This window comes from Dipodomys merriami, unplaced genomic scaffold (genome assembly GCF_024711535.1).
Source record: "Dipodomys merriami isolate MVZ:Mamm:240054 unplaced genomic scaffold, mDipMer1.0.p SCAF_28, whole genome shotgun sequence".
Classification (NCBI taxonomy): domain Eukaryota; kingdom Metazoa; phylum Chordata; class Mammalia; order Rodentia; family Heteromyidae; genus Dipodomys; species Dipodomys merriami.
The window spans coordinates 17,063,158-17,089,627 of NW_027204270.1; the positions used below are offsets into that span (position 1 = coordinate 17,063,158).

Here is a 26,470-nt window from a genome sequence, read left to right on the forward strand (position 1 = left end):
GGGAGCCTGTTATTCTTATCTCTGCCTGAATGAAGATGGAAAAAGTGGAGTGGGGGACAATAACACTGAAAGCAAATATGGAGAGTACCAGCGGAAAGGATGAATCAGGCTTCATGGTTATGGTTATTTTTCTGCCAGTTCTATGGGTTGCCTTTGATTATGAAACGAAGCAGGCCAAGTGAAAAGGGGCCACGTGGCTTGGGCATGCCACGGCCTCAACTTGCAGACCTGGGCTTAGCCAGTGCTGTCCAGGCAGATCTACAGCCTACCTTTCTGGAAAGGGGAGTGGGGCAAAGAATGAGGTAGGAACTAGCAGACCGGGATTTGCTATCCTGAATCTACTCATTATAGCACTTGTAAAAACTGAGAGGTGTAACCAGTGTGCCACGACTGGGGTGATACACTATTCTGCAGGGGTGTCACCCAGCCTCTGCCCTTCACTCCTCTCCTTTATCCTGCACTATGGCTCCACAAATGGTGCATCCCCACCCCCAAGCTATGATTCAGAGCCTTCACAGTAGCTACGTCCCTTCTCTTCCTCATTCTTCCTCCTCTGAGGGGTGGTCCTACCAACCTGGCAGTTCCTTCTCCTTTGTTCTCATTACTCTGATCCATGACCCCTACCCCCTACCTGTTACCGTGATTCTCTTTAGAGTTCCAGTGTCTGCCTGTCCATCTCCCAGATCCTAAGCTCCATGAAGGCAGGAATCTGTGTCTTCAGCTACTCCTCCGGTTGCCCAGACCAAGACTTTGCTTATGGAAGATAATTAACATTCACAAGATGGAGGGCCATGGGCACCAAGCTCTGCAGTGGTGGCATTTTATTATAGAGAGAAATAAGAAACAAAAGACCAAACTCTAAGGTTCCACACATCTTCTCAGAAAAAAATGGCAAAACATGTGTCCTACACTTCCCTGGTTTAGGTGAAAGTACAGGCCTGAACTCAAGACAGGTATCAGAAATGGCCCTGGTGTCCTTAAGTCTCAGCTGCTATGTGAACATAAACTATCCCAAATGTGACCTTCCATTCAGGTGAATAGCCCACATGTTCTCCCTATCACCAGAAGGAAACTCCCGCTGAGGCCAGTGCTCACTCCCTGCGGGGGGGCCCCCCCTCCCCTAACCCCACCCCTGCCCCCAACTGTACCAAGCCCCGTGAGACTTGGGATGGACATCAGTGGGAAGAGGCATGCAGTCAGGTTTCAGGAGCACAACATTGTGTGGGCCTAATGTGGAAGTGTGGCACCCCTGAGGCCTGCCCTGCCAGGTCTGCCAGAGGGAAGACAGTGAAACAGAGGTGTCAGGTGCTAGCCATCACCATCAGACACCAGCAGCAACTGGCAACCTGTGGCTCTGAGGTGGAGTGGTTCAGGGAACTGTGGGTTGGGAGTGCGTGAGGGTGGGAAGGCGAGGAGACTGCGACCAGGCTGTTCTAGCAGGGCTCTTGAGGCTCAGAAAGGACGGGCAAAGAAACAAAGGCAAGGCCAGGCGTCCCATTTTTGCTTAATTTATTTCTCTGAAGACCACCTCCTTACAATTTCCAGAGAGAAAATACAAAACGAGAGACAGACTTGGTTTCAAATACACAAATGGTGTGCTGGAGTTAAAGCATGGCCGACAGCATGGTGACAGAGGGATGTCAGCTCGCTCCGGGGCACTTCAGTATTCCTGAGGAATAAATGCGATTCTCTTCCTCCCGAGGGGGTGTTCTCTGCTCCGTGTAGTCACTGCTCCTGCTCCTGGGAGGCAAGAGTACTCAGGTTAAAGAGGCTCTGGGAGCCTGCCTGACCATACCTCCTGCTGTGACTGCCTCACCCACCCAGCTCCCTGGTCTCCAGGGAGGGGATCAGAAGGGTGCCCAAGCCAGTCAAGCAGTCCCCATAGCCATATTCCTGAAACCAGCTGAGATCACAGGCGAGGAGAGCCTCCCTTGACCCAGCAGCCAGTTAACCACAAGTCTCAACCTCAGCACAATTCAGTGTTCTTACTGCTGAATGAGGACAATCATACGTCTCCCGTTGGGCTGGAAGGCCAGAAGGAGAACAAGGAGCTGAAGCCCCTAGGACATCCACCCGGCACAACAGCTATCCTAACAGGCCTGTGTGGGATTTTTTCCCCCCTCAGAGCAGAGGATGACAACATCCCATCCGGCACAGACTCAAGTTCAGATGAAGTTACAAGGCCATTCTGGAGCAGTGTGCACAAGGCTGTAAAGAATGTAACAATATTTTCCACAGCAACTCCCACCTACTAAATATATAATATGCACATAATCACCTCTAAGCCATTATCCATGACAACTCAGCATGGAACAATGGAAACACTCTGAACAGTGAAAAGACCCCAAGCTCTCTCCCTGCTCCTTTCTGTTCGCCCCAAGTTTTGCCAAGAAAGTGAGGAGTCAGAACCCCCAGCCTGGTGGCATGCTCCCCTCCTTGCACTGCCCACCCTCTGCTCGCCTCAGCCTTGCTTCAGCACCAAGGGAGTTACCAGTATCAACCCTCCCTGCCCCCACTGATTGGGTGCTGGGCAGCAGGTTCTAAAATAGAGGCTGTGCAGCTGTGGTGGGACACTGTCACTTGAGAGTTGGTGACCCTGTGGCTACAGCTCTTGACCAGATTAGGGCATGCATTTGTGCCACATTTTCCGCTCTACTTGTTACTGGGGTAGAACAATGGATAAGTCAATCACACTTTTTTTTGGTTGGTCTCAACTATAATAACCAATGTTTCTACTTACACAACACCTTACAACTTAAAAACATTTTCACATTGAATCCTCACCACAACCCTACAGGGGGTAGTTGAGGATGTAGCTTAGGGTACAGCAGGGGCTCAGTATGCGCAATAACCTGGGTACAATACCCACATTCCTACCCCTACAACAATAACAACAAAAACCCATAGGGAGAAATTATTGCATTCTATGGACAGGAAATGGAAGCCCGGAAGTGAAATAACCCTACATGCTATAAGAAGCAGGGTCTCCTGGCCCAGCAGCTGTCCAACACGGCCCACCATGATGGAGATTCTAGCTTAAGGGAAACCTGGAGAGCAGAGTATGCTTAGTTCTTCATTGGAGGCTGGGTTGCAATAAAGATTAGGTCTGCTGGAGCCGGGCGCTGGTGGCTCACACCCGTAATCCTAGCTACTCAGGAAGCTGAGATCTGAGGATCATGGTTCAAAGCCAGCCTGGGCAGGTAAGTCCGTGAGACTCTCTTTTTTTTGGGGGGGTCCGGTCGTGGGGCCTGAATTCTGGGCCTGGGCGCTGTCCCTCAACTCTTCAGCTCAAGGCTAGCACTCTACTACTTGAGCCACAGCACCACTTCCAGCTTTTTTTTCTTTTTTTTTTTTTGCTTATGTGGTGCTGAGGAATCGAACCCAGGGCCTCATGCATGCAAGGCAAGCGCTCTACCACTGAGCCACTTTCCCAGCAGTCCGTGAGACTCTTATCTCCAATAAACCACTAGGAAACTGGAAGTGTTGCTGTGGCTCAAGCGGTAGAGCCCTGGCCTTGAGCTGAAGAGCACAGGGACAGTTCCCAGGCCAAGGGTTCAAGCCCCACAACTGACAAAAAAAAAAAAAAAAAAAATCAGGCCTGCCGGGCGCAGGTGGCTCACACCTGTAATCCTAGCTACTCAGGAGGTTGATATCTGAGGATTGCCATTCAAAGCCAGCCCAGGCAGAAAAGTCTGTAAGCTCTCATCTCTAATTAACCACCAGAAAACCGGAAGTAGCGCTATGATCCAAGTGGTAGAGCTCTTGCTTTGAGCTGAAGAGCTCAGGGTCAGCGCCCAGGCCCAGAGTTCAAGCCCCATAACAGAAAGAAAGAAGGAAAGAAGGAAGGAAAGAAGCAAAGAAGGAAGGAAGATAAGAAAGAAAGAGAAAGAATGATAGATTAGGCCTGGCCAAGTCCAAGGCCTTGACCACTTCACATCTAATTTACTATTCAATTTACTTCCTCACTCTATTCACTTCAGTGCCTACGACGTCTTAAGCCCAGGGACAGAGCAACAAATGCCACCTCTGTCCCTGAGCACCAGCCTCCCCTAAACTGTCACTTAAACCCATGGCAGCCAATCACCTCAAGCAAGAGAAAGGAAAAGAGTATGAAGTTTCCTGGAAACTTCAGGAAGAATGCCACACTCAGCCCTTTTCCAACTTGTTTGCCTCATCAAAAATCTACCCGTGGGCTGGGAAGGTGGCTCAGTGGTAGAGTGCTTGCTTTGCATGCATGAGGCCCTGGGTTCGATTCCTCAGCACCACATAAGCAAAAAAGAAAAAAGCCAGAAGTGGCGCTGTGGCCCAAGTGGTAAAGCACTAGCCTTGAGCTGAAGAGCTGAGGGATAACACCCAGGCCCAGAGTTCAGGCCCCACGACCAGACCCCCCCCCAAAAAAAATCTACCTGTAGTCAAGGACATCAGCACAATCACACAGGACTACACTGCCTCCTTCATTAAAGAGAAAGGTGGGGGCTGGAGGTGGCACAGTTGGTAGAGCACCAGAGAATGAGCAAAGTGTCAGATACCAAGTTCAAGTCCGTCTCATAACAAAAAAAGTCAGAATAACTGTTGCATTCTGGTAGTCTTCAGGTTTAGCCTGAATATGTGAATGATGTTTAAAGGACATTCTGAGATCTGAAGTAAGAAATCCTTCTTTCTAGAGCATTGCTACTACTTGGACTGTCTAGAAAACTAACATACGTAGATGTCTGAAGACACAAAAGCAATTCTGAGGCAAAATGTGGCTTACTGGTAGAGTGATTGTCTAGCATTCATGAAAACCTGGGTTTGATTCCTCAGTACCACATAAACAGAAAAAGCTGGAAATGGCACTGTGGGTCAAGTGGTAGAGTGCTAGCCTTGAGCAAAAGAAGCTCAAGGACAGTGAAATGGCACTGTGGGTCAAGTGGTAGAGTGCTAGCCTTGAGCAAAAGAAGCTCAAGGACAGTGCTCAGGCCCTGAGTTCAAATGCTAAGAATGGTAAAAAAAAAAAAAAAAAAAAGAAAAGAAAAGAAAAGCAATTCTGGGAGCAGTACCACTAATGACCAAATAATACTTTGCACTCAGTGGTATAGTAGTAACATCTTACTCATGAGTCATACTCTAAACAATTCTTCAGGGCCTTAGGAGAAACTTTTTTTCTTCTACAAGAAAGAGAAACAAGCCAGGTGCTGGTGGCTCACGCCTGTAATCCTAGCTACTCAGGAGGCTGAGATCTGAGGGGATCATGGTTCAAAGCCAGTCCCAGAAGTAAAGTACTTGAGACTCTTATCTCCAATAAACCACTAGAAAACCGGAAGTGGCACTATGGCTCAAGTGATAGAGGGCTAACCTTGAGCTGAAGAGGTGAGGGACAGTGCCCAGGCCGAGTTTAGGCCCCACGATCAACAACAACAACAACAAAGAGAGCGAGAAATGGGCTGGAATGTGGCTTAGTGGTGAAATACTTGCCTAGCATGCATGAAGCCCTGGGTTTGATTCTTCAGTACCACATAAACAGAAAAGGCCCGAAGTGGCGCTGTGGCTCAAGTGGTAGAGTGCTTCCCTTGAGTACAGAGAGGCTCAAGGAGAGTACCCAGGCCCTGAGAAACATCAATTCTATACATACTTTTACATATTTTCCATGTAGAAGATATGGAGACTGGAAATCATGCTGACAGTTGGAGTAGGCCATCCCTAGTCCCATGCCAGAACCAAAGGCTAATGGCCACGTTCTTCCTGTGAACAGAAAAAGGAAATCTCAGTAGGGAGCATTAGAGGATGAAGCCTCAAACCTTAAGCACGCTTCACTTGGAATCTGCTTATTACATACCTCCATGCTAAGTTTGAGGAAATGGTGATTCAACTCAAGAACAGCATAGTCTCTGCCAGTTCTAACCATCCTCTCAGCTGAACTAGTTCTTTTTTTTTTTTTTTTGTCAGTCGTGGGGCTTGAACTCTGGGCTTGGGCGTTGTCCCTGCACTCTTCAGCTCAAGGTAAGCGCTCTACCGCCTGAGCCACAGAACAACTTCCGCCTGAGCCACAGAGCAACTTCCGGTTTTCTAGTGGTTTATTGGAGATAAGAGTCTCACGGACTTTCCTGGCTTTGAACCAGGAACCCCTCAGATCTCAGCCTCCTGAGTAGCTAGGATTACAGGCATGAGCCACCAGCGCCCGGCTGAACTAGTTCTTCTTTTTTTCTTTTTCTTTTTTTTTTTTTTTTTTTGGGGGGGGGGGAGATCTGGTCGTGGGGCCTGAACTCTGGGCCTGGGCACTGTCCCTCGGCTCTTCAGCTCAAGGCTAGTGCTTTACCACTTGAGCCACAGCGCCACTTCCGGCTTTTTTCTTTTTGCTTATGTGGTGCTGAGGAATCGAACCCAGGGCCTCAGGCATGCAAGGCAAGCTCTCTACCACTGAGCCATCTTCCCAGCCCTGAACTAGTTCTTAATCTTGCAGTAAGTACTTGAATCTCAACCACTGTTTTAAGAATCTCATCAATATTTACATACTTTGGTTACTGCAAATCATGGGATTTACAATGTTCTAACTATGTAGCCTTTGTCAGTTCTTTATGGAAATAAGCCAAAATGACCCCCTTGTTCCTACTCAATATTTAAACTTTAGAAATTCTTCTGCAAAATAAAGAGATACTGCCTGCCCTTTGCTTAAAAGGGCCAACTGGCCAAGAAGTATGTTTTTCTGACCTATTTGTGTTTATTACCAGGAAGACTCTATAATTTTCAAGTTCCTTAGAAAAAATGATAATAGAAATAGTTGAGCATCCAGATTGGGCCAATAACTCACTAGAATAAATGCAGGCCTTTGAAATATCATATTTAAGATATCATGTATCCTGACTCAGTGCCCAGGAGCAACACTGAAGTATCCACCCCCTTTTCCAGTGGCTGACAGATCCCCAGGAAAGAAAAGAGTTGGCAGCCAGCCTCTAGAGGTGTCTAGTGTAGACTTTAGGCTGTAAAGTGGCAATCAATCATGGGCCTGGGAAGGTGGCTCAGTGGTAGAGCACTTGCCTTGCATGCCTGAGGTCCTGGGTTCGATTCCTCAGTACCACATAAGAAAAAAGCTGGAAGTGGCGCTGTGGCTCAAGTGGTAGAGCACTAGCCTTGAGCTGAAGAGCTGAGGGACAGCGCCCAGGCCCAGAGTTCAGGCCCCACGACCAGACCCCCCCCCCAAAAAAAAAGTGGCAATCATACTTACTTTTAAAGAAGGTAAGTGAGAAAACAACTCCTAGTCCAAAACCAGTACCTGCAAAAACAGAGAAGAAATGCTAAGTTTCATAATAGTAACCTGACAAAAAGATAACATTAATATTTCTTAAGTGTGAACATCATAAAAAACATGTTTTTTTTCCTTCATAATCTAGCATCTGACTTTCCCATTTCTATCCTTTATCATTGGAGCAAGCTTTGTACTTGTCTTTGGTCTTCCCACCCAAAAAAGGAAATAAGAGCTTCATTCCCTATCATTCTGTCTAGACAAGTAACAGGGCGTGAGGATGGGGGTTAGGGAGCAAGCCAGGAAACTGTTCTAGACCCTCCTGCACGCCTGGCAAATAGCCTCTTGTCTGCCTGTCTCACACAGGAATGCCATGGCCAAAGCAGCAGGTAAACAGTGCCAACAGACATTCCCGTGCCACCCTGTGCTTTCAGTGCTACCCACATTTGTGAGGAGATGCAAAGGAATGTTCCAAAACAGTCCTCAAGGGCTGCACTATCACACACATAACTGTGAACAGACAATATAAGCACAACTCTCAAAAGCCCCAAATGTGGAAAGTAACCCCCAATCATCACAGAGTCCTATGAAGGGTCTTTTAGTATACTGAAGGAGGTATAGAGCTTATATGTAAATACCACTTGACTTTTATATATGCTAGGCAAGTACTCTACCATTGAGCTACATCTCCAGTCACACTGACACTTCATTTTAAACCAAAGCTAACAGAAAGCTTGTTGTTGCTGTTGTTGTAGATGTTGCTTTACAGATTCAATTCTCATTTTTATCAATATGACAAGCCCTGGTATTTGACAATGCTAGCATCACAATTCTGCTAAACTTACACATTACTTGCACTATCATTTAATCATTTTCTTTGTTGTTGGTGGTGGGTTTTTTTGGTGGCTATTGAAACAGGGCCCTTACTCTGTAATCCAGGCTAGCCTTAAACTCTCATACTCTATCTTCCTTCCTCAACCTCCTGAATACTGGGATTACAAAAAAAAAGTTTCAAATTTGTGCTAATGAAATTCTAAATTTCTTTTTGCTGGGCTGAGGATGTAGACAATTAGTAGAGCACCTGCCTAATGTGTGAGTCCCTGGGTTTGCTCTCTAGCAATGAAAAAATATAAATAGATGTGGGGGGGGCAAAGGGGAGAGAGAGAAGGGGGGGAATTCTTCTCTGTCTAATCATGATTTCAGGATAATGCCCTGCAAAACTTCAAAGTACTCCCCAATTCCTCAATCAAGTTGCCTTTTCCGCTCCAACCGCACCATGAACAAACAAGCTAATCTACATTTTTTGTTACTGCAAAGGTGATGTACAGAGAGGTTACATACAGTAACATTAATCAAGTAATGAGTATATATTTTTTGTTTGTTTTTGGTCCGGTCGTGGGGCCTGAACTCTGGGCCTGGGCGCTGTCCCTCAGCTCTTCAGCTCAAGGCTAGTGCTCTACCACTTGAGCCACAGGGCCACTTCTGGCTTTTTTCTTTCTTTTTTTTTTTTTTGGGGTCCGGTTGTGGGGCCTGAACTCTGGGCCTGGGCACTGTCCCTCAGCTCTTCAGCTCAAGGCTAGCGTTCTACCACTTGAGCCACAGCGCCACTTCCAGCTTTTTTCTTTTTGCTTATGTGGTGCTGGGGAATTGAACCCAGGGCCTCACGCATTGCAAGGCAAGCGCTCTACCACTGAGCCACCTTCCCAGCCCCTGGCTTTTTTCTTACGTGGTGCTGAGGAATCAAACCCAAGGCCTCTGGCATGCAAGGCAAGCGCTCTACCTACCACTGAGCCACCTTCCCAGCCCCAGTACATTTGTTTATGAACAGTGTCACCTCTTTCCTTATTTTTTCCAAGTTTTTCCCTCCTGATCCCCCCTGCTAATCTACTTCTTTTTTTTTTTTTTTTTTTGGGCCAGCTCTGGGACCTGAACTTAGGGCCCAGGTACTGTCTCTGAGCTTCTTTTGCTCAAGACTAGCACTCTACCACTTGAGCACAGCACCTCTTCTGGCTTTTTCTGTTGATATGATACTGAGTATTCCAACCCAGGGCTTCCTACATGCTAGGTAAGTACTCTATCACTGAGCCACCTTCCCAGCCCCCAATCTATATTTCTTGACCTCAATAATTGTTTTTCCTATGTACAATACAGCCCGTGTTAGCCTGAAGTAGTAATGCTATTTACACCAAATGATTTCTGATAATTCACTTGTACCACACATATGTGGCCCTAATAAGGACAAGTTTGTGTGCGAGGTAACATTCCAACCAATCTCAAGGTTTTAACAGCAGGGAAACAGGACAGGGAAGGCACATGGGGGAAGTGCCGCCAGAAAAGTCACAACACTTAGAAGAAGCTTCCACAGACTCAACAAGCAGCTGAGGGAAGACTGAAAACATGTTGCCCCTCCTCCCCAAACACCAAAAGGTTTTCATTAACACAGAGGAATGTTCATGGTACAGTATCTGCTTACAAGCAAAACTCTGATAAAAAGAGAAACAAAGCAAGCAAACCACCATGGACATGTTTCTGGAAAGAGTGACCCTCCCCTGAGGCGAGGCCAAGGGGACTGGGGGGGTTCAGGAGGTACTGTTATCACAGGAGGAAACTTCTTCATGCTTTATTGCCCTGGGGACCTGTCAGTGGGTATAGCATACCAGCGTGACTCTGACCCTGTATAGCCTAGGCTAACGTGTGTTTGTGTCTTAGTTTTCTGTTATCTATAGTTTTTCTTTTTATATTTTTGGCAGTACTATGGTTTGAAATCAGGGCAAATGCTCTACTGCTTTGCTCTATACCCCTAACCTTTTGCCAAGGGCAGCCTGGAAGATTATCCCATTTATACCTCCCACATAACTGGGATGATAGGCGTACCACCATTACTGGTTTAGATGAGCTCTCAAAAACTTTTGGTCTATGGGGCTGGGAAGGTGGCTCAGTGGTAGAGCGCTTGCCTTGCATGCTCAAGGTCCTGGGTTTGATTCCTCAACACCACATAAGAAAAAAGCTGGAAGTGGCGCTGTGGCGCAAGTGGTAGAGTGCTAGCCTTGAGCTGAAGAGCTGAGGGACAGTGCCCAGGCCCAGAGTTCAGGCCCCACGACCGGACCCACAAAAAAAAAAACCAAAAAACTTTTGGTCTAGCCAGGCACCACACCTATTGTCCTACCTACTCAGAAGGCTAAGATCTAAAGATAGTGGTTCAAATCCAGTCTAGGGGAGAAAGTCCATGAAACTTTATCTCTAATTGAGCTCTAAAAAGTTATGGAGGGCTGGGAATGTGGCTCAGTGTTAGAGCACTTGCCTTGAATGCAATGCATGAGGCCCTGGGTTCAATTCCTCAGCACCACATAAGCAAAAAGAAAAAAGCCGGAAGTGGCGCTGTGGCTCAAGTGCTAGAATACTTGCCTAGCAAGCATGAAGCCCTGGGTCAGATTCCTCAGTACCACATACACAGAAAAATATAGTGCTAGCCTTGAGCAAATGAAGCTTAGGGACAGTGCCCAGGCCCTGAGTTTAAGCCTCAGGACTGGCACACACCAAAAAAACCCTTTGGCCTAAACTGGTCTCAAACAATAGATAATCCTCCTAATCTCCACCTTCTTTTTTTTTTTTTTTTTTTTTTGTCGGTCGTGGGGCTTGAACTCTGGGCCTGAGCTACAGCGCCACTTCCGGTTTTCTGGTGGTTTATTGGAGATAGGAGTCTCACGGTCTCTCCTGCCCGGGCTGGCTTTGAACCGCGATCCTCAGATCTCAGCCTCCTGAGTAGCTAGGATTACAGGCATGAGCCACCAGCGCCCGGCTTTAATCTCCACCTTCTGAGTCAGTAGGATTACAAATGTGAGCCACCATGCTCAGCCCTGCACCTTAATTTTTAACAGAAAAATAATATATATTATATATTTAATTAATAGAAAAGCATATAAAGAAAATACTTTAGGGACTGGATGTAAGGTTAGCAGTAGAGAACTTACCTAACAAGAACTAGCCCGGAGTTCAAATCCCAGAACTGACAAAAAATAAACATTAGGCCAGGTACCAGTGACTCATGCCTGTAATCCTATCTACTCAGGAGGCTGAGATCTGAGGATCCAGGCTCAAAGCCAGCTCAGGCAGGAAAGTCCTGAGACTCTTATCTCCAATTAACTACCAGAAAATCAAAGTGGTGCTGAGCTCAAGTGGTAAGAGTGCTGAAGAGCTTAGGGACAGCACCTAGGCCCAGAATTCAATCCCACAACTGACAAAAACAAAAAAACTTTAATAGGGGCTGGGAAGGTGGCTCAGTGGTAGAGCGTTTGCCTTGCATGCATGAGGCCCTGGATTCGATTCCCAGGGCTTCATGCATGCGAGGCAAGCACTCTACCACGAAGCCACATTCCCAGCCCCCATAATATATTTTTACTGGTCCTTCTCTGTTTAGATATAGATAGGCTTAGATACATAACCACTTGCCAAGTTACAACTCTCTGCAGTATTCAACATAGTGCCATGATGTGCAGGTTTGTAGTTGGCAAGTCTATACCCAGTAGTCCAGGTGTGCAGTGGCACACCATCTTGGATTGTGTGAGTACTTTGATGTCCACACTATGATGAAACTGAGGATGAAGTTCTGGGAAGATAGCCCCTGGTTACATGACATGACTATGTGTATCCTACATAAACAGGAATTGTATTTAAAAATCTTTACTTCCCTTCATCAAGTAGACCCAGTATCACATACTATTTTGATGCCAAACTTTAAAATGTTGTATCTGAAAATCACTAGGTATCCCTCCATTCAATAGGATGGTAGAAAAGGAATCAGCTTACAAGACCAATAAGCAATGCTGACATAATAAAAAGTAATATTTGGGTGTTATCACTGACTATCCATCCAATAATTTCCCCTAAAAAAATCCTCTTCGAAATCAAACCACTTTCTATGGAATCACACTTACCCAAGCAACATGAATTCATTACTTGTAGGGAATAAGATGGGCTTAAGCCTGCTAGGCTCCAACAGCACTGTGCCCACTGCAACCAGACACTCAATTCCCCTCCATTTCCAACCCCACCTATGGCTACCTCCCAAGGGAAATTGAAGCGTGCAGCTTTCACTGCCAGTGAGGTAAGGTGCTCCCTGTGAAACAGCACACAATGCTCAGCAACCAGCATTGTAACAAATCTCCACAAAACCTACAGGGCTTATTCACATTCATTTCCAGACTAATCCTACCGCACACGTCACAGGAACAGGTCTACCTATTCAGAGTGATGCAAGAACTCAGAAAACCAGAGCAACTGCTATTGATCCTCCATGGCTAAGGATCTGCTATTGCTCAGTTTATAAAATGGCAGAGGGCTCAATTTCAAGGCAACTTGCCTCACCCCTTGCAGCTGGAAGATGAGTAAGTCAGTAAATTGGTACTAGAAAATGAGGTAAAGGATTTGGACTGGCTTACAGATTCCAAACCAGGCAACGGGATGAGGAGGCAGGCCAGTAAAAACATAATGGCTTACAATCAGAGCTTTTGCTCTTCTCCATCTGGAGGCAATTTTTTGGCAACCAAATCAAAAGCCCAAAAGGAAAATATTTCAGCATTTTTCTTGTTACTCTGACTCCATGCTTGTCTCTTCTATTTCCCCCCAAGGACAGAGAGCTCTCTGATGCTCAACTTTTCCTAGTAGGAGACCAAAACTGATCTAAGTCCATGGCTACAGTGTCGCTCAATCAAAAAGATCATTTCCAGTGTTCAGATATATGCCCAGCCACCCAGTGCACTCTTGCTAACAGCATGTATCTGAAATACAAACACAAGCTCAAAATCATAGTCTATACCAGTCAAAATGTACAATGATCAAGGAATGGACCCTGTGTTATTCATTAAATGGAGCTCCTACACCTTCATTTCTTTTTTTTTTTTTTTTTTTTTGGGTCCGGCCGTGGGGCCTGAACTCTGGGCCTGGGCGCTGTCCCTCAGCTCTTCAGCTCAAGGCTAGCGCTCTACCACTTGAGCCACAGCGCCACTTCCGGCTTTTTTCTTTTTGCTTATGTGGTGCTGAGGAATCGAACCCAGGGCCTCATGCATGCAAGGCAAGCACTCTACCACTGAGCCACCTTCCCAGCCCACCTTCATTTCTTAGGAGTGTTTTTGTTGTTGTTTTGTTTCTATATTTTTTAAGACACAAGACACTCTCTTCAGAAAAGAAGTAACTCATAAAATGAGGTTTAATTGCTATGTTTTACTTAGTTATCTTGGTTACTTAAGAGAGAGATGCACAATGGGAACCCTGATGAGTTTTACAGATTCAAGTTCTCACACGCTCAATTCTCTTTTAACAGGCAACATGTTGCTTCAAAGAAAGTCCCACCTGACCAGGGGACAGACATCAACTCTGCAGCTGTTTCCACTAAAGACTGGCACCTCTAGGCCAGGTTTAAGCATTTTAACAATAAAACATGAAAGGTTTGTCTTACAATAAAAACAAACCAACATGGAAAGAGAAGAGTTTTCTCTGCCTTTGGCCACTTTTTCTTGTTGTTGCATGACAAGCTCTTCTGCAGGAAAAAGCCAAAGGAAAAAGTACAAAGCATTTTTTTACCTTCCCCTGGAAGCAAATATTTAACTATGAATATAGTTTATAGAAGTCTGCCTTCCCCATTTCAAGCTTTTCTCAGAAATCTATGCTGTCTACAATGACAAATACCCCTAAAGTAAAGAAATACCTGATTACAGGTACATACCTTCCTAATGGCAAAGTCCAGCTGTCAGGGCAGGAGGGCAAGGAAAATCCACAATAGAGAACCGCATGGAATTGACATTAGGCACAGGGCCCAAATTCTCTGTAGCCATTTGAGTATTGGCACTTATTTTTTTCAAAAAGAAATTATTCCAAATCAATCTAACTGTGCAAGTTAATGTATGCTTAGTGCCCAAAAGGATGTTATAAAACTAGTTAGTAGATAAACATACATTTTTAGTTAGGGAGGAGCAAATCCTTAACAGGCCACCTGATACAATTTTATTACAAAAAGAACAGAGGACTCTGCTCCCAATAACCACATGTGCAATGTTGCATTCTCTTATGCTGAAATAGATTTTGTAACCACTTTCAAAGGACAAGAAACAGAAAGGCACACCAGTGTACACCTTAAGTGCATTTTGGTCAGAAAGTGGATAAATGTATGTTGATAGTCACTGCAGTCATGGAGAATTTCCAGTTACTCAGGACTTTATTTCACATTTAGAAAAATCTTTGCTGCCTCCCACGTCATAAAGCCTGCTTTATGTGAACACTGCAAATAATTAGAAGGAAACATAACAGCAGGAATTAACAAGAGGCTATATAATCTGATAGCAGAAATGCATTTTGGATGTCAGACTTTAAACAGAACCAAGTTGGAGCAATACATGCTTCTGCAGAATCAACCTTGCAAAAGTTGTTATTGCCAGTGGACTTTCAATTAGAGAGGAATATTACTTGGAGAGGTACAACAACAAAGTCACTTAGAAATTCACTTAGAACCATTTCTATTTAAAACACACAGACACAGACACAAGACACATACACACAATGAACTAAAAGAAGCTCAGGGACAGCCGGGCACCAGTGGCTCATGCCTGTAATTCTAGCTACTCAGGAGGCTGAGATCTGAGGATCACAGTTCAAAGCCAGCCAGGCAGAAAAGTCCATGAGACACCTGTAATTCTAGCTACTCAGGAGGCTGAGATCTGAGGATCTCGGTTCAAAACCAGCCTGGGCAGGAAAGTCGGGAGACTCTTATCTCCATAAATCACTAGAAAACCGGAGGTGGCGCTGTGGCTCAAGCGGTAGAGTGCTTTGAGCTGAAGAGCTGAGGGACAGAAAAGTCTGTGAGACTCTTATCTCCAATTAATACCAAAAAACTGGAAGCTCAAGTGGTAACTTGCCTTGAGCTGAAGAGCTCAGGGACAGTGTGCTCAGGCCCAGAGTTCAAGACTAAGACCAGCACCACCCTCTTCCCCCAAAAAACACTGTTGGTAAATAAAGAGTTTTTTACATATACATGTGCTAAGGTATTTTTTTTTTTTTTGTCGGTCGTGGTGCTTGAACTCTGGGCATGGGCGCTGTCCCTCAGCTCTTCAGCTCAAGGCGAGCGCTCTACCACTTGAGCTACAGCGCCACTTCCGGTTTTCTGGTGGTTTATTGGAGATAGGAGTCTCACGGTCTCTCCTGCCCGGGCTGACTTTGAATCGCGATCCTCAGATCTCAGCCTCCTGAGTAGCTAGGATTACAAGCGTGAGCCACCAGCGCCCGGCAAGGTATTTTTTATTGTGACTCTTGGGATTTTAATTAACTTGTTAATTCATTAATTTGTGTGTGTGTATGTAAGTGACACTGAGATTGAACTTCAGGATTCCCAATTGCTAAGCAGGTGTTCTATTGCTTTAGTCACACCCCCACCCCACCAATGTCTGGTCGTGGGGCCTGAACTCTGGCCTGGGTGCTGTCCCTCATCTCTTCAGCTCAAGGCTAGCGCTCTACCACTTAAGCCACAGCACCACTTCTGGCTTTTTTTTCCTTTTGCTTAGGTGGTGCTGAGGAATCGAACCCAGGGCCTCAGGCATGCAAGGCAAGTGCTCTACCACTGAGCCACCTTCCCAGCCCTAATTTTTAATCTATAGCTAAAAACTAATTCACAATGAACAGCAACTCCACTTTATTCTGTGTAACTCTCAACATATATAAAGCAAAATGTTCAACAGAACAATGATCTGGCAATTTATAAATATGAGAAGCTCCAAGAATTTCTATTAACTCTTTTAAAATCCTAGTCATGGGTGCCATAAGCTTCTTCATCCTTAAATGTCTGAAAAAAACAAAAACAAAAACAAAAACAAGGCTTTCAAGAAGGCCCTGGGGCAATCTGGGCCTTACCTTTACCAGCAGGCTGTGACCTAGGCCAGTCATCCTGAGCAGCTGGCTTTCTGACCTCTTACCAATTGCCTAACCTGGTCAACTTCAACCTGCTCAGACACCCAGGAAAAACTCTACATCAAACCTGTATTAAGGAAATGTTAAGGCTCTAGTGCTGACTGGCACACAGAGTTCAATATTAAGTTCTGTCATTTTTCTGATGGAACTCCAATAAAGTCAAATGAACAATAGTTACTCCTGTTTTTATAAGATCACATTGTGGATGAGCCACAGTTAAAGGCAAAACCCATTTTTTTCCTGCTATGAGCAGTTGGTTATATTTCACTGTTAGCATCAGGTAGGGTGTGTGTGTGTGTGTGTGTGTGTGTGTGTGTGTGTGTGTGTGTGTGTGTGTGTGTGTGTGTGTGTGTGTGTGTGTGTGTGTGTGTGTGTGTGTGTGTGTGTGTGTGTGTGTGTGTGTGTGTGTGTGTGTGTGTGTGTGTGTGTGTGTGTGTGTGTGTGTGTGTGTGTGTGTGTGTGTGTGTGTACTGTTAGCATCAGGTAGGGTGTGTGTGTGTGTGTGTGAAAAACAGGGGATCCTGGGGCTGGGAAGGTGGGCTATATTTCACTGTTGTTAGCATCTGTTAGCATCAGGTAGGGGTGTGTGTGTTAAAAACAGGGGATCCTGGGGCTGGGAAGGTGGCTCAGTGGTAGAGCGCTTGCCTGCATGCTTGAGGCCCTGGGTCCGATTCCTCAGCACCACATAAGCAAAAAGAAAAAAAAGCCGGAAGTGGAGCTGTGGCTCAAGTGGTAAAGCGCTAGCCTTGAGCTGAAGAGCCGAGGGACAGTGCCCAGGCCCAGAGTTCAGGCCCCACGACCGGACCCAAAACAAAACAAAAAACAAACAAAAAACAGGGGAATCCTTTCAGATCTATTATGAACTAGATCACACTGTCTTAATGTAATAAAGATTTTCCCATTGGGGGGGAGGGGGGAGGCTGGGAAGGGACGTGAAGGGTAAACAAAAGGAGGAGGCTGCAATGCTTGGTAAGAAATGTACGCATTATCCTGCCCATGTAATTGTAATCCCTCTGTACAGTATGTTCACAAATAAAATAAAATAAAATAAATAAAAAAAAAGATTTTCCCAGGTGTCTAACAGTGATCTATTTATGCTTTGAAATAGATGAAATCTGATTGACCAATCAATAACAAGACCACTTCCTGTTCAATCCTGTTTCTATCAATGCAATTACAATCATCAAATGCATTGGTTATGACAGAACCAACAAGAATGTACTTTTATAGAAAAATACACTTGGGACTGAATTGAGAATTACATTTCCAAGAAAAATTCCTGATTTATGAAAGATGCTCAGGGCCCAACTTATGAGGAAAAAAATAGCTCTGTCAACTCCAAAGTGTGTTACTTAATCCTCTGAGGCAAAGACAGATTGCCCCAGGTGTCTGGGTGGAGATGCCAAGTCATGTGAATTAACCAGGAAAATGTGACAGACTAAAGATCTGGGGATGGCAAATGTGTTCTGTCTAATCAGCTTCTCAAAAGTCAATATTGCTTCAGGGTCTGCAGGAAATAGACTAAAAAGGTGGCTATTTTACAAGACCTTAACCTTCCTGTGGCCATCCAGACTAGACAGGGGCTAGAACATCTGTAGGAATTTCTCGGGTGAACATCAATTACCAGGATTCTGATCAGAACAAGCAAACCAGTCAGCAGAAGGAAGTAAGATAGGGCAAGCAAATGTGGAAGTCATTACTGGTGTGCTGTGCTTCAAGTAACATTGGGCTCACAGAAGGGGCCTTTTAAATGAGGGTGTACGGAACATGACTCCACATTCAGAATTCTGACAGCCATACAACTTGCAAGAATGCATAAAACAAGAAACATGGATATAGACATTTTACTGAATATAATTAATTCCCATGTGGGCCTAGTATGTAGAAAAATGAGAAGAAGCTTAAAGATTAATTATTAAAAGGAGGTTGAGGGGGAAAAAAAGAAGTGGAATAACTAAATGCAGATAAACACAATTAACGGCTCACATGACATTTTGGGTAGCACCACTTATGGACTTATTACGATTTCATCTACCAGAAGAGATGACGACGACGACGACAACTTGCCTAAGCAACACACAAGCAGGAAAAGCAGCACTCAAACCCTGTTTGACTGCAGTCATCACTGGTTCCTATGTCAAGGGCTAAGCCTAGAGGCCAGCAAAGCAGGGCATCTTATCTTTCTGGAGTATCTCACTATGCTGTGGGTACTTTGTAACTGTGCAGCCTTTGGCTCTTCAGCAAAACAAGAGAACCACAGATGGTTGACAGTCAGGAATGGTAACAAAAGCCTGACAGACTTAGAATCAATGAGAAATTGTCAACAAAACAAGCCAGGAAATACTCTCTGTATACTGGCTGAGGCCTCACAACTACTCAAAATTGTATGTTCTAGTAACTCCCTTCAGTCCAAACATCTCCACCATCTCCAGCTCCTCCTCATCCTATATCAGTAGCTGGATTCAAATCTCCTTGCAAAATTTGATGCACCTCTGTATATAATACTGTACGTTGTTGCCCATCTATCCTCTGATTCAAATGAAAAGTTTAATGGAAACAAATACCAATAATTTTTCCCTTTATACATGGTTAGCTTGATTATCATTTGTTAGCATTTATTAAGTAGAAAGCACTAGGGAATTTTTCTTTAAGCATGGAGCAGAGCAGTGGAGGACATAATGTTCACTCTTTGAAAACTGGGAAAAAGTAGTACAGAGTAGCTAGACTCTAGTTAGGAGGGCATGATCATTTAACAGCTGTGCCTTAGTCCCTAGGCAATTATATGTGTACGCTTCTTGTAGAAAAGAGGTAGAACTGAGAGTGGAGGTCAGATGTAGAACACTGAAAGGAGAAGAGAGAGGAGAGAAAAGGGAAGAAGAGAGTATGGGAAATGAGGGGAGAAGGGAGGAGTCTCTGTAATCCTACCACTTGGGAGGTTTAAGAAGGAGGATCATTTTAGACTATGTATTCCAGGCCAGCCCCACCCCAACACACACACACACACACCCCACCCCAACACACACACACACACACCCCACCCCAACACACACACACACACACACACACACACACACACACACACACACACACACACACACACACACACACACACACACACACACACACACACACACACACACACACACACCATCCAGATACAGTGGCTCCCACCTATAATACTTGGTTCAAGGCCAGTCTAGACAAAAAAGAAGACCTTAACTCTATCAGCAAGTAAATCAGCTAAGTGTGATGGCACACATCTGTAATCTCAGCTTTGAGGGATTGTGGTTTCAAGCAGAGGTGGTTCCCTCTGGCACAACAAGGAGAAAACGGAAGCTTCCATTAAAGATGCAGTTAAGAAAAGGCCACTGCAGTAGGAGATGGGGCCAAACTCAGGTTTTTAGTGGTGTTAGTGGTGCTAAGTTTCTTAGTGTTGTTTGTAGTATGGAGTATCAAACTTAAGACCTTGAGCATGCGAGGCAAGCCCTCTTCCACTGGACCACATCCGTAGCCCCAAGACCCGAACTTCAGCTTCTCTCTTTTCTGCTCACCTACATTCTTTGGTTTCCAGTATTCCAAGATGGGCAGAAATGGAACATGGTAGGTATTAAAGTAGGCAGTGAAGGATAAAATACCTATTTGGCCAAGGCTAAGAAGTTCTGAGTGATGGCATCTAATGGCAATTTGATACTAGTAATCCATAGGTAAGGACAGTAAGATGTCTCTCTGAGGAAGACAGGTAAAGCCATTAAAAGGGGTCAGATGTTTTCAACATGTACCAGGTCAGCATTTGCCAAAGTGGTGGAGGACTTGCTTGAATCTGGCGCTTCCATGAGCAAATGTGGCCTTCTTCTGGCTCTCCATATCTGCCTCTATTAAGGCACCAAACCTAAGGTACAGAAACCGTACCCACTGGCTTTATTCCACAGCAGTGCACATACTCTTTTTTTTTTTTTTGGTCAGTCGTGGGGCTTGAACTCTGGGCCTGGGCGCTGTCCCTCAGCTCTTCAGCTCAAGGCTAGTGCTCTACCTCTTGAGCAGCAGCACCACTTCTGGTTTTCTGAGTGGTTTATTGGAGATAAATAAGAGTCTCACAGAGTTTCTTGCCTAGGCTGGATTTGAACCTCAATCCTCAGATCTCAGATCTCAGCCTCCTTAGTAGCTAGGCTTACAGGCATGAACCACCACGCCTGACAGCACATACCCTTTTCTAACCACTTACTTAGAAATGACTAGAAAATGACTGCTCCACATCTTTGCACTTCCACACACCAAGAGCCCACCAAATCAGTTTTCATAAAATGAGTGAAAAGGAAAAGTCCCTAGTATAAGTTATGAGCTGATAAAAAAAAATGTCAGGTTGAGAAGAAAAATAACTAGTAAACATTTTCAATGGTCACAGTCTTTTCTGGGAATATAAGATTAGTGGCACTGGACATCTGTAGTTCATACCTGTAATCTTAGCCACTCAGAAGACTGACATCTAAGGATCTCAATTTGAAGCCACTTGGGGTAGGAAAAATCTGAGACCTTCTCCCTCCACCACCCCTCCATGGCTTGAACTCAATGGCCCTGAGCTACCAGCACCTGGCCCATAATTGAGTTTCTAAAGCCATTATTCTTTTTGTTGCTGGTGGTGGTGGGCTTGAACTTGGCCTGGGTGTTATCCCTGAGCTTTTCCATTCAAGTCTAGCACTCTATCACTTTGAGCCACAGCATCATTTCTGGTTTTCTAGTGGTTCTTTGGAGATAAGAGTCTTATAGACTTTCCTGCCTGGGCTGGCTTTGAACCTGATCCTCAGATCTCAGTCTCCTGAGTAGCTTGGATTACAGGCATGATCCACCAATGCCAAGCAAGTCTGTGAGATTCATCTCCCATTAACCATAAAAAAGCTGGAATGGAAGTATAGCTCAAGTAATAGAACACCAGCCTTGAGAGAAAAAGCTAACCAACAGCACCCTGGCCTTGAGCTCAAATCCCACTCTTCCTCTGATGGCCCAGCTTCTTAGGTCTTTTTTATTCCCTCACTCAAAACAATGAAAACACCAGGGGCTGGTGTCTCATGCCTGTAATCATGCTGAGATCTGAGGATAGCAGTTCAAAGCTAGCCCAGGAAGGAAAGTCCATGAGACTCTTATCTCCCATTAATGACTCCAAAACCAGAAGTGGAGCTGTGGCTCAAAGTGGTAGAGCCCTAGCTTTCAGCAGAAAGGCTAAGGGATGGTGCCCAGGCCCTAAATTCAAGCCCCACAACTAACAACAACAAAAGGAAAGCAAGAGTTGGAGGTGTGGCTCAAGCATAGAGCCACCTGCCTACCAAATTTGAGGTCCTTAGTTCAAACCCTAGTACCACACCTGGGGTGGGACTATGTACAGATTAGCATACCAGAGAAGAAATTAAGGGTCAGAGAGGCCAACAACATCATTTCCTTCCACTGTTGCACACTGCCTCTCCAGCTAAAGGAGATGACACAGACGGCCTTACTTCCCTTATCCTTGCAGCAGTTAATTGTTTCTGTCTGTCCTCTTTAGAGCAGCAAAAACCTGTTCTCTACTGACACCTCCCACAGCAGGCCAGCATATCCAACTGCCAGTTGCTGTTTGAGGAGCCAAGTTAATGTAGGCCCCGCCTCCTGAACTCCATCATGCTTTACAGGGCATGTTCTGGAAACTCCAAACTACAGAAGTACCAACTGTCATCTCTTAGTTAAGCCTCTGGAGCAATCATAAGGAAAATAAGAAACTATCACATTCAGCACAAACACAATCTTTTTTTCTTCTTTTTCTGCTGTGCTAAGGATGGGACCCATTGCATGTGCCAAGTGCTCCACCGCCTAGCCCCACCTCCAGCCCACTAACCAGTGGGCTAAATAACAACCAGCAGTGCCGGGCGCTGGTGGCTCACGCCTGTAATCTTAGCTACTCAGGAGGCTGAGATCTGAGGATCTCGGTTCAAAGCCAGCCCGGGCAGGAGAGACCGTGAGACTCCTATCTCCAAGAAACCACCAGAAAACCGGAAGTGGCGCTGTAGCTCAAGTGGTAGAGTGCTCGCCTTGAGCTGAAGAGCTGAAGGACAGCGCCCAGGCCCATAGTTCAAGCCCCAGGACCGACAAAAAAAAAAAAAAAAAAGAAAAAAAGAAAAAAAAACAACCAGCAGTATGGATGTCCATGGCATGTGCCCAGCGGTAGTGGATAAGCCACCCAGGAGGAGAAACAAAGGGGTCTAAACAAATCATCCTACAGGGAGACCTATCAAGGATCAGTTTCCAATCTGTGAAATAAGAATTCTCACTAAGATAGATCAAAGCTCTCCTCATCCCCACCCCTCTTCACCCCCCTCAAGAAATGGAATTTTACTTTCCAACTAAAACATCTCACAGAAAACAGACACATAAATATATATCAATAAGCTGGGTGCTGGTGGCTCACACCTGTAATCCTAGCTAGTCAGGAGGCTGAGAAAATCTACTTGCTCAGTCCTCCCTCTTACTTTCCTCAGTACCTCCTGCATCCGGAGCTGACCTCTAGGGGATCCTTAGTGACATTTTGAAACCATACTCCGCTATTTCAAAGAGACTATTCAACCGGGCTGGCCAAGGGTCATAAGATGGCATGGACAGCACATCCATCCCAGCAGGTCCTGTTCACCTGCCCAGGATAAACTTCTTTTATTTGATGCCAATGCTCATATTCCACAGCTTGTGGCAAGTTTGAAGAAACTCCCACTTTACTGTCATAACACAGTGAAATTATTTAAGGTTCAAAATAAATTTTTAACAGAAATTTCCCATTTGTGTACTTTCTTCTAAGAAAAAGTGTGAGGTTAATAATGATCTTCCAGATCAGACAGAGTTCTTCCCTAGAGACAGCCTGGCTTGTTTGTTGTTTAGCTCTCATATGGGCTTGCCCATCACAGGGCTCTGGTGGCTGGCTTCTCACGCCTTACAGTGAGTGACACTCTATCCATAACAGGTACAGGTCTTTTGTAACCACTTCATTCACACAGAGGCCTGCCTGTACCCCTCTACTCATGAGTTCTAACAACATTGTTTTGCCAGTTCTTAACTTTCTGCATGGAAAGGAGTCGTAAGTGAGAAGGCTAGCACACATGGTTGGGAACAGATTTTGTCACCACCATCATAATGGACATCGTCACATAACACCGTTCACAATCCAATGTGAACAGTACTCTGGAGTCCCAGCATGCACCTCCACTGAGAGCACATCTACACATAGACTGGCTGGTCACGAGGTTCAGAGGTTTTCTCTAGTATGCTGAGGCCAGTTCCCAAAGTGGTGGCACTAATTGCCACTACCACATATATACAGTGTGGGAGACCTGGTTGTTCCCCAACCTTTTTTCTTTTCTTTCTTTCCTTTTTTTTTTTTTTTTTTTTGCCGGTTCTGGGACTTGAACTCAGGGACTGGGCACTGTCCCTGAGCTTCTTTTGCTCAAGGTTGGTAGTACTCTACCACTTGAGCCACAGCACCACTTCTGGCCTTTTCTGTTTATGTTGTACTGAGGAAATGAACCCAGGGCTTCATACATGCTAGGCAAGCACTCTACCACTGAGCAACATTCCCAGCCTCCCCATCCTCCTCCTTTCCCCCCTCCCTCCCCTCCCCGCGGTCTGTCATGGAGCTTGAACTTTGGGAATGGGTGCTGTCCCTCAGCTCTTCAGCTCAAGGCAAGCACTCTACCACTTGAGCCACAGTGCCACTTTCGGTTTTCTGGTGGTGAATTGGAGATGAGCCTCACTGACTTTCATGATCCTCAGATCTCAGCCTCCTGAGTAGCCAGGATTACAGGCATGAGCCACCATACCTGGCGTCCCCATCCTTCTTAAAAACAAGTTTTGAAGAATCTCACTGCTGACTTTTCATTCATTGTCTAATATATATATATATATATATATATATATATATATATATATATTGAATTTAAATAACTTTTTAGGCATAGTTTATATGCAATAATAAATAAACTGTACCCATTTCAAGTGCACAATCTGAGCTAGGGGCTTAGGTGGTAGGGCACTTTCAACTTTTTCTTTTTTGTCAGTCGTGGGGCTTGAACTCTGGGCCTGGGCACTGTCCCTCAGCTCTTCAGTACAAGGCTAGTGCTCTACCACTTGAGCAACAGAGCCACTTCCACTTTTCTGGTGGTTAATTGAAGATTAGAGTCTCACAGACTTTCCTGCCTGGGATAGCTTTGAACCATGATCCTCAGATCTCAACCTTTTGTGTAGCTAGGATTACAGGCTTGGGCCACCAGCACTGGGCTCACTTTGAGTTTTTACATTCAGGTCTATGATGCTTTCTAGGAGGTACATTTTGTCTCTACGCGGATACTCAGTTATTCTACAATTTCTTGAAAAGATTTTTCTTTTGCCATCAAACTACCTTTGCAGAAAATAAATTGGCTACATATTTATGGGACTACTTTCAGTATGTATAGTGTTCTACTGACCTATATGTATATCCCTTCTCCAATACCACTGTCTTATAGCTTAAGTATTGAAACTGGGTAATAAGTCCCCCAACTTTGTTCCTAAAAATACCTTTGAGGGGCTGGGAAGGTCGCTCAGTGGTAGAGCACTTGCCTTGCATGCATGAGGCCCTGGGTTAGATTCCTCAGCACCACATAAGCAGAAAAAGCTGGAAGTAGCGCTGTGGCTCAAGTGATAGAGCACTAGCCTTGAGCTGAAGAGCTGAGGGACAGTGCCCAGGCCCAGAGTTCAGGCCCTACGACTGGCAAAAAACAAAAAACAAAAAACCTTTGACTAGCCAGGAGCTGGTGGCTCATGCTTGTAATCCTAACTACTCATGAGGTTGGGATCTGAGGATCACAGTTCAAAGCCAGCTCAGTCAAGAAAATCCAAAAGACTCTTATCTCCAATTAACCACCAAAAAACCTGAAGTGGTGCTGTGTGGCTTAAAGTGGTACAGTGCTAGCCTTGAGCAAAAAGAGCTCAGGGACACAGGCCCAGAGTCCAGCCCCTGATGGACAAAAAAAAGTTCCTTTGACTATTTTGGATTATTTACATTTTCATATACACTTAAATCAATGAGTGTGGCTTGGTGATAGAACACACAAAAATAGCACACAAAGTCTGGGGTTCCCTCTCCAGCAGGGAAAAAAATGATAATAATCAGTTTCCCAATTTCTACAACTTCTTTTTCTTGCTAGAAAGAGATTCATAAACTTCCTCAATGAGTTAAGGGATAATATATTAATGTATCAAACCTGGTGGTACATTAATGAGCATTCAATTAGCTTTCTGTTTCCCTCTGGCCTTTAAATAAACAGGATTCAATCTACAATGTCCTAATATTTCACTAGGGGGTCAATGGCCCATAGTAAAAATATTACTGCACTAAACAACTTCTATAAATATTTGTATTTTTACTTGGAGTGAATACTGAAATGCACTTGCCAAAGAAAGCAAGTCAGCATATTTACTAATAAGCTGTTTCAAGCCACATTTTAGGAAAGCATAAAACCACAACCAGAACAAAAATCTAATGTTTTCAAAGTCCATATAGTGCCTAATTACATTATTCTATAAGACTAACAGAAAGTCTCCCTCCAGCAGGATCGGGGTTCCATTATTCATACTACTGCCACAAGTGGAGGATTTCCCACATTATTTAGAAATATACAAAACAAACAAAACAACATAACATTTATTAACTTCAAACTCCAGCAAAAAGACAGACTTTTCCAAAGAGGATTTCAGCCTAGAACACTTTTCAGGTCCTGAGGCCTGAACTCTGGGCCTGGGCACTGTCCCTCAGCTCTTCAGCTCAAGGCTAGCACTCTACCACTTGAGCCACAGCGCTACTTCCGGCTTTTTTCTTTTTGCGTATGTGGTGCTGAGGAATCGAACCCAGGGCCTCATGCATACAAGGCAAGTGCTCTACCACTGAGCCACCTTCCCAGCCCCCTAGAACCACTCTTTTTTTTTTTGGGGGGGGGGGGGGTCCGGTCGTGGGGCCTGAACTCTGGGCCTGGGAGCTGTCCCTCAGCTCTTCAGCTCAAGGCTAGTGCTCTACCACTTGAGCCACAGCGCCACTTCCGGCTTTTTTCTTTTTGCTTATGTGGTGCTGAGGAATCGAACCCAGGACCTCGAGCACGCAAGGCAAGCGCTCTACCACTGAGCCACCTTCCCAGCCCCTAGAACCACTCTTTCTGTATCATCACCATCCTTTTTTTTTTTTTTTTTTTGCCAGTCCTGGGGCTTGAACTCTGGGCCTGGACTCCGTTCCTGAGCTATTTAGCTCAAGGTTAGTGCCCT

At 45.1% G+C, this 26,470-nt stretch overlaps 1 protein-coding gene across 1 annotated transcript in view; it reads right to left on the reverse strand.

Annotated features, from left to right (window-relative positions):
• Positions 1-1,492: 1,492 nt before the first annotated feature.
• Micos10 (mitochondrial contact site and cristae organizing system subunit 10) overlaps positions 1,493-26,470 on the reverse strand; it is a 34,048-nt gene continuing 9,070 nt past the window's right edge. The window contains exons 2-4 of the mRNA XM_070037795.1: positions 7,202-7,249; positions 5,612-5,721; positions 1,493-1,740 (exon numbers count right to left, since the gene is read on the reverse strand). Of these exons, the coding sequence (XP_069893896.1) occupies positions 1,726-1,740; positions 5,612-5,721; positions 7,202-7,249 (173 nt within the window). The 3' untranslated portion in view covers positions 1,493-1,725. The remainder of the gene's footprint in view (positions 1,741-5,611; positions 5,722-7,201; positions 7,250-26,470) is intronic.